This window comes from Anneissia japonica, unplaced genomic scaffold (assembly GCF_011630105.1).
Source record: "Anneissia japonica isolate Jap-2015-1 unplaced genomic scaffold, ASM1163010v1 scaffold24_len2511860_cov200, whole genome shotgun sequence".
In the NCBI taxonomy this organism is placed as follows: domain Eukaryota; kingdom Metazoa; phylum Echinodermata; class Crinoidea; order Comatulida; family Comatulidae; genus Anneissia; species Anneissia japonica.
In genome coordinates this window covers 1,901,022-1,909,064 of record NW_022730786.1, presented here as the reverse complement: position 1 = coordinate 1,909,064, position 8,043 = coordinate 1,901,022, and the positions used below count along the sequence as shown (strand labels likewise).

Below are 8,043 nucleotides of genomic sequence, written 5' to 3'. Positions count from 1 at the left end.
TGAAACGGAGGCAGATTACTGTCTCTTATACACATCTAGATGTGTATAAGAGACAGATAAGAGCTTTGCAGAATGAAGACAGATTTGTATTGTATTGTATCCTTATTCCCTTTTCAATGTTTATGTGAAGATTACTAGAGATTACACACTATTAAAAATAATGTATACTATGATAATTATTTATTTCTGCTTTTTTAGCTGTTGGTTAGCACAGGAGGTAATCTGGACTTTTGTTGGACCAGTGTTGCTTGTGATTGTTGTAAGTGAAATAACTAGCAGACTATGTTATCCTTGTACACGAAATAGTAAAGTCAACCATGTGGAGGACGTAGCATAGCGTAGTTGGTTAAAATTTGTGTTAACATAACCACTGTATGTGTGTTGAACTGTATAGATGTTTGTCCCTGTAGATATATACCATTAACCGGCTCTCTTGGTGTAAAACCAGTTATAACGCACGCACTGTCGTTCAGAGGAGAGATTTTTAAGCTTAGTCCCATTCGCAACATGATTCAGAGAAAGCAGTACACTCTTAAGCCAGACACTCACTGCGTCATACGACGAATCCACGTTTGCTTCTGGCAAACGATAAACGACGGAACACCACACAATCTGAACGGATCCTCATTAAAAAGACGATCCGTTGGGTATGCGTCTTCGTGTGCGTTCTTCGTCGTCTCGCCGTCGCACGCAGTGAGTAACTGGCCTTATGGGCAGGATCTTTTTTCCAATTTACTACAAGTGCTGTTGCTTTATTGCCTCGTTAGCAAATCCACGGGCTAGACCAACATTGTGTAGAAAATTTGAACCAACTGGGATACCAGGTATTGCCTGCTTGTGAAATTTATACTGTTTCATATCCAAGTAATTCCAAACTGATGATAATGATTCAGATGACGGCAACAATGATGACAGCGTCAACGACGACAAGGCTGAGGATGTTGATATTGTGGCTGTGGTGGCAATAAGTGCCATGGGGTCGATAAACTAATTGAATTGTTCATATTTGCATTAATTTTACAGGTTAATACCTTCATAATGGTCTTGGTGGTAAGGATCATAGTACAAGCATCAGACAGGTTGCCCGGAACTAAGAAGGGCGCCCTAACCAGCATGAAGTAAGTTAAAGTAATAATCATTGATGATGACGCGATAATGCAGCCAATTAACAATGACGATGGTGACAATGATAATAGTATTAATAATGATAATAACAGTAAAATCTTGAAGAATCCAAAAAATATAAACATACATTTGATATCATGCCATATATAAGATCATTAGGTTTAAAAATGAATTTGATGTTACTTATGACTATTGGCCTAATGCTGGGGTTCATTGGCTTTACTCCATGCATTTACTTTGTAAAAGTGTAACCACAGGGTTAAAACCTACGGTTAAGTTATCAAATTTATCAAATAATACCTTGCTTTTTTTATTTCATAAAATTATTCCAACACAACAATGTAATCTGCGATTAAAAACCCTCGCCCTGTTGTGCCATATCTAAGTATTTAGTCGATTCACTCCATCCACTCCATCTGCCAAACAAGGCCGCTAGCATCATAGGCTTCGCAGGGCAAGCCCACCAATCGGGTGAGTTTCCATTTCCAGTCTGCCAGCCAGAATTTACAACAGTCAATCCGCTCGAGTCAGCCCGTGGTCGATTCGCTCAAGTCGGCTCGGCCTACACAATTGACTTGGCTCTGTCTGTTGCAGCCTAAAATATGTAAATAACATACCGAAATCTGCATCTTCCAATCAGCCCCAAAATCTAGGAGGACCGAGATACATGTGAAAAAAATTGCATTGAAAAGTCACATCTTGTAAACAGTTCGGTCGTTTTGTAATATGCCCTAAAATCTAGAGTATACTTTTGCTTTAAAAAAAGCTGACCCCTAGATTGGTCTTGAACAAACACAACTTTTGTTTTTGGTCTGATGACCATCCAATTAATATACAATTATAAAAAAAGTAAATAAAGATATGATTGAAAGTACCAATTTTCTTTGTATGCTATTTAAGGGTACACCTCCTCATCCTGTTAGAAACATAATCATTCTGAACTTTCTTGCCCTGTGATTGTTTGTTACAATGGGAGTCTCCTGGAAATCGGGACGGCCACAAGCAAGCAAGAATCTTCTTGAAATTAACCCATCTCCACAAATTCATAATTTTGCATGTTTTCAATACTTTATTTTAAATTTTCTCGTGGAAGACAGTGCCAATGAGTATCACCATGTGCTACAAAATATAATTAAATGTGTTAAGGAAGCTCATTAACCAGATCAGTGGCAGATTCAAGGAGTTGGGGGTGGCAGGTAGGGTTGGCAACTGGCATGGGCCTCTTAAATATAAAATTATAAAAATGTGGAGTAGAAAAGAAAATTATATTGAAGTTTAAGTCTCAGAGGGCCATTTCTGGCCACCTAGAGGTGCCATAATCATAAATTTTCTTACTTCAGCTCAAACTATGGTGCGGCTGAGGTAATCTAGCCCCTCCATCTGTAAAAGTCCCTTCCCCCCCCCCCCTTTCGACCCACAACTGCAAATCTCAAGGAAATCACTTCTTCCAACTTGGGACCCATGTGAATATGATAAAAATAAATAATGGTAGTAATTATTCACCTTACTTTTAGACATGGTGTGAAGGGGACCATAATTCTGCTGCCTATTCTTGGATTAACCTGGGTTTTTGGAATATTAACGTTTAACTCGAACGTTATTGTGTTTGAATACGTATTTGCAATCTTCAACAGTCTTCAAGGAGTTTTTATTTTTGTTTTTTATTGTGTTTTAAACTCAGAGGTGAGTGTTGTTACATTCCTTTTTCTAAAGCTTGAGTTAAAATTACTGTATTTATTAAATAATATTATCAATTAGTAATACTGTAATTAATTACGTATAAAATCTATTTTTTCTAAAGATTAACTTAAAATTATTGGTTAAATAAATATATCAATTAGCAATAATTAAGTTTTCAAAAGCTTATTGATTAAAATAATATTATCATTTAGCAATGGTTAATTGAAGCTTGTTACTTGTTTAGGTTCAAGGAGCTTTTAGTTTGAAACGGAGGCAGATTATGAGCAATAGCGTTTTGCCTTCAGTGCATACAAATAAAACTCAGGTCAGTGCGCTGCTGTTTTCATTTGACTAATGCAGAGCTCCTAAGTTGCTCAGATTGCCCCTGGAGTCTCCAGCAATTTTGGTTCATCTCCAGGAAATTCCATATTTTCTCCCGGAATTTGAATATCACTTGGATTTCTCCAGGATTTTAAGAGATTTTTACAATTAGGGCTTATACTAAGCTGAATTTTCCCATTCTTGTGCATTAAATATGGCGGACATAAGATTTATTGAACAATTTAGGCAGTTACATAAACCTGCCGAAGCCTTTTTGTGTTTATATTGAAAATGGTGAAAAATTTGTACACATGTGTCCTTGTAAACTCGTCGCAAACCTACTGCCTGTCCTGTCTCCAAAAATTTGACTTTCACAACTTGGGACCCAGCTTATCTAAGCACTGTCTCAAAAACGAAAGTGCAGACATATGTAAGCTTGCATTTTTTATAAAATCTTATGTTAGTGTGCCCTCTATTTTTAATATGAATTTCTGCTATGCCCCACTTTTTGATATTGGTGTTAAACAGCTTAAACGTACATATATTTTTATGTTTGTGGGATATAAGTGTATGTATCTAGGAATAATAATATAAGGAGGAGCTAATGAGGAGCATCCAAGAATTTTTTTTTTTTTGGGGAGGGGGTGTGGGGGTGAATGTAGTGATATGAGGTTTTATATTTTTGTATGTAGGAAGCATGTGTTTCTCCCTATCATATCATCATTATCATTAACTATTATCATCATCAACATTAATCAACATCACCATCGTCATCATTATCATCACCAATATTATTATTATCATCATATTAAATGTTTTCTTTGCAGAATACAAAGATTAAAGATGATTCTTTAACAGATGAACACAGGAGAGCACAGCGTCTGTTTGTTCATGCTAGCAGAGACCCAACTAAGTCACCCAAAAAGAAAGTACAGTGTAGTAATTTTGAACCAGAACTAGGTATAAACATTTGTTATTTTTTCACTGTTATTAGTATAATATTTATCATCATCATCATTACCAATACTATCATCAGCATTATCATCATTGTGAAACATCATCATTATAATCATCAGAGTCATTATCATGAATCATTATCTATAATCGCTGTTGCATCATCATCATCATCATTAGCAGCAGCACCATTATCATCATTATCATTAGCAGCATCATCATCATCATTATCATTATCATTAGCAGCAGCACCATTATCATCATTATCATTAGCAGCATCATCATCATTATCATTAGCAGCAGCATCATCATCTTTACCATGACCATTTTTAAGAATACGATTGTCAGCATTATTGTTGTTGGTGTTGCAGTAAACTGTCTGTGCTTTTGTCATAATTATAATGGCTTCCCTTTCATTCTGTTTTTACTGTAGCTTCCCTATTACAGTACTGTATTATCACCGCTATCATCATACTCAGTCATCAACAATATCAATAATCATCTTTATTATCATCATTATCATCATACCATAATTATCAACGTCTCCATTATAATTATTTTCACCGTTATCATCATCGCCATCATTGTCATCACAAAAATCATTGTTATCATCATAATAATCATTAACATCATTGTTATCACTATATCATCATCATACATTATCACCATAATCACAATCATTATCATCGTCATGCCTATCATTGGCATTATCAACTACTAAAGGAAAGCTAAGGAAACTGGTAATAGAATTTCTCAAGTGTTTTTTTTATGATAGGGAGTAAAACCTCCATTAATAGCAGAGACCCAAGTATGTCGCCTAAACAGGACAACATGCTTGTTATTGACGTTCAGTGTAGTAATTTTGAAACAGAACCAGGTACAATCAATATTTATTTTTTGATTTTGAAAATGTCAACATCATTTTTGTCATCACCATTTAGTATCACCGTTCTTACCATCTATATCTTGCCCATAATTGTAATTATTGTAGAAGCGTGTAGCGCAGCATGTAAGACCGTTGAACTTTCAATCGAAAGGTCGGGGGTTTGAGACTGATGCTCGCCACACTGCTCGTGTCCTTGGGCAAGACAGTTTATCTGCATTTGCCACTCTTCAGCCAGTAGTATGAATGGGTACCTGGTAGGAGGTGAATGATTCGGTATGAAATTAGTGGTTCTGGTTACCCCCCTAAGCAATTTTTTGGATATGTGCGCTGTATAAATCCTATCAAAACAGGCCCGTATCCAGCTTTACAGCTGTATGCAGGCCCGTATCCAGCTTTTTGAATGGGGGGTGCGTTTTGCGAGTGCAGCGAGCAACCAGGCTGGGGGCCAGGGGGCTGCCCAGGGGCCCCGGTCGGGGTCCAAAATTTGCTTTCTTACGTCCTAGTAGACTAATTTGAAGGCATTTTATCATGTTAATCTCTATATGCCCGTGAACACAGCGATAGGGCCTATCAAAAAAATTACCAGTGGAGGACATGGAGAAACAAGCAAATTGTTTCCCAAATGAAAAATACTACTGTATAAATTCGTAACCATTGCGAATAAAAATTCAAAATCAATTCTGCTTTTAAATGAAAAATAGCAAAGTTTGATATAAAGAGTGGATTAAAAGCGATCTAGTATTCTTATTATAACTTATTTGTACATTCATACAATCTTAATACTGTACTGTTATGTGATTCATTTTATAATGATTCTGGGAATAAGGTCACATTTTTTTGGTTATAATTAGTGGACGTTTTTCGATTTCGGTGGTGCGTACGCACCAAACCCCACCCCTGATACGGGCCTGCAAAATAAAATAAATAAATAAATAAATTTTTTTAACTAAAAGCCGACTCTGGGGGAAAGGGTTTTAAAAATGGGTGGTTACGCCCCCCCCCCCCCCCCCGGGATACGAGCCTGCAAAATAAAATAAGTAAATAAAAAAACTAAAAGCTGACTACCAGAATCTGGTAATATAAATTCTAAAGTGTTTTTTTATGATAGACATTATAACCTCCATTACTAGCAGACACCCAAGTAGGTCACCCAAAAAGGACAGCATGCAGATTATTGATGTTCAGTGTAGTAATTTTGAAACAGAACCAGGTACAAACAACATTTATTTTTTTGATTTTGAAATTTCAGTATCATTTTGTCATCATCATTAGTATTATCATTATTTTTTTTATTATTATTACTATTTCAGCATCATTATAATTGTTGGTGTTGTCATAACTTCTTTTTTCGTATTATATTTGTGGAGTTTTATATTATATTTATATATGTGTAATATATATTTGGTGTTAATTTGGGAAATATTGTACATTATAATAATGGCTAATTAATTTAAATATTTATATGTACTTCATCGTGTTAGTTTTAATGTTGTGATCTTGCATTTCAATTTGCATGTTAATTTTTTTTTTTTAATATATTAATGATTTATAATAATAATAAAAATGAAATAATAGTTGTAATTTTTATACTGCATTGGTTGTAAAATATATATATGTTTATCGTATATTTGCATATTTAATTGTTTTTATGACGGGGATTTTAATAATTTTAATGTGATATCGATTTTTATTGTTTAAGTGTTTAATGTATATTTTTATAATTTTAATTGTCCTCCTTTGAATGTATTTTACATATTTGACTTTTCAAAAACATTTCAGTTCTTGGCTCCCATTTGTATTGTTTTTGTATACCTAATTAAATTATTAAATTGATTAATTGTCAACCCCATATCATCATCTTTATTTTCACAATCATCACCATCAGATGTAATAATAGAAATTCTGAAGTGTTTTTCCTATAGTCGACAGTAAACTTTAATTTTTGCTTTAGGTCATTAATACTAACATTATTTATTTTTATAGAAGAAATTAATTGTGAAGCAACGTCTGATAACATTTCGTCAACATCGACATTGAATCAATCCCATAATAGTAATCAAACTATTGCTGTGCATATGAGCGGTGTCGCAGCTGATTCACTTGTGAGTCCGTGGCAGCTGGTTGTGAAAGCACTCTGTAAAAAAGCCTGTCACATACTAGAGTAAAAGAGCTTCGCAAACGGCCGGGAACAACCTTTTGCAAAGCTGTTAACTTCTGTGTGCGATGAAATTTGCAGAAGTTTTGATGTCGCCAGTTTTATGACAGATGAAGTAAATTAGCTACCTGATTTTTTTGGTGTAATTGGTTTCTTTTGCTCAGCTATAACCTCAAGTCCACTATGTCTTGTGAGGATTTGACTACTCGAGGCAAATAACTACCAATCATGTGTAATATTGTTCTCGTGAGGTCAAAACTTCAACAAAATTTACCACACATAAAGTGAACAGTAAACAGCTTTGCAAATGGTTTTTGTGGCTTTTGGCGATGCTGTTTGCCATCCTGTAAAGCAGGCTTTTAATGAACAGCACAACAGCTGTAATTTTTTTTTATTTGCAAGATTAGCTTTTAGAAATTGGTATATATATTTAGCATATTTTTTCAAGAGATGCACATACCTCCAAGGGAATATATTAATTTTAATTTGTTTTTGTTTTCAGAGTGATATAAGCAATCCATTCCAGAAAAAGCCAAAACTATATGTGAGAACTTATCACAAAGCGATTCACGTGGTTGAAAAATCAGAATTTGAGTTCACATTATATTCACATAGGTCGCATTATAAGCCATAATTTGGTCTTTGAATGGCTTTCCTAGGATAAGCAGATCCAGAGATGACCTTTTAAGTTTAATTACTGTATTGTGGAAAAATGGTTTTGAGTCTTAAAGCTAAAGTAACAATGAACAAGTAATAAGGCTGGAACTGCAAAATCAGTGCAACACTTTTGTAGTTTAGTCAGAAAGTATATTATCATAGTGTATTCCAAACCACTAAGTTGCTCAATATGATCTAACCCATGAAGCATTTCATTTCGTGGTGAGACCTCACATAAAAGAGGAAACATATGCTACAGAACAGC

The 8,043-nt window shown here is 34.8% G+C and overlaps 1 protein-coding gene across 1 annotated transcript; it reads left to right on the top strand.

Annotated features, from left to right (window-relative positions):
- Positions 1-1,038: 1,038 nt before the first annotated feature.
- Positions 1,039-8,043, top strand: LOC117115103 (latrophilin-like protein LAT-2). The gene is made up of 8 exons (XM_033258770.1): positions 1,039-1,118; positions 2,640-2,808; positions 3,050-3,130; positions 3,954-4,086; positions 4,856-4,957; positions 6,075-6,176; positions 6,950-7,068; positions 7,624-8,043. Exons 1-8 carry the CDS (start codon positions 1,039-1,041, stop codon positions 7,753-7,755), a joined length of 918 nt encoding a protein of 305 aa, XP_033114661.1. The 3' UTR covers positions 7,756-8,043.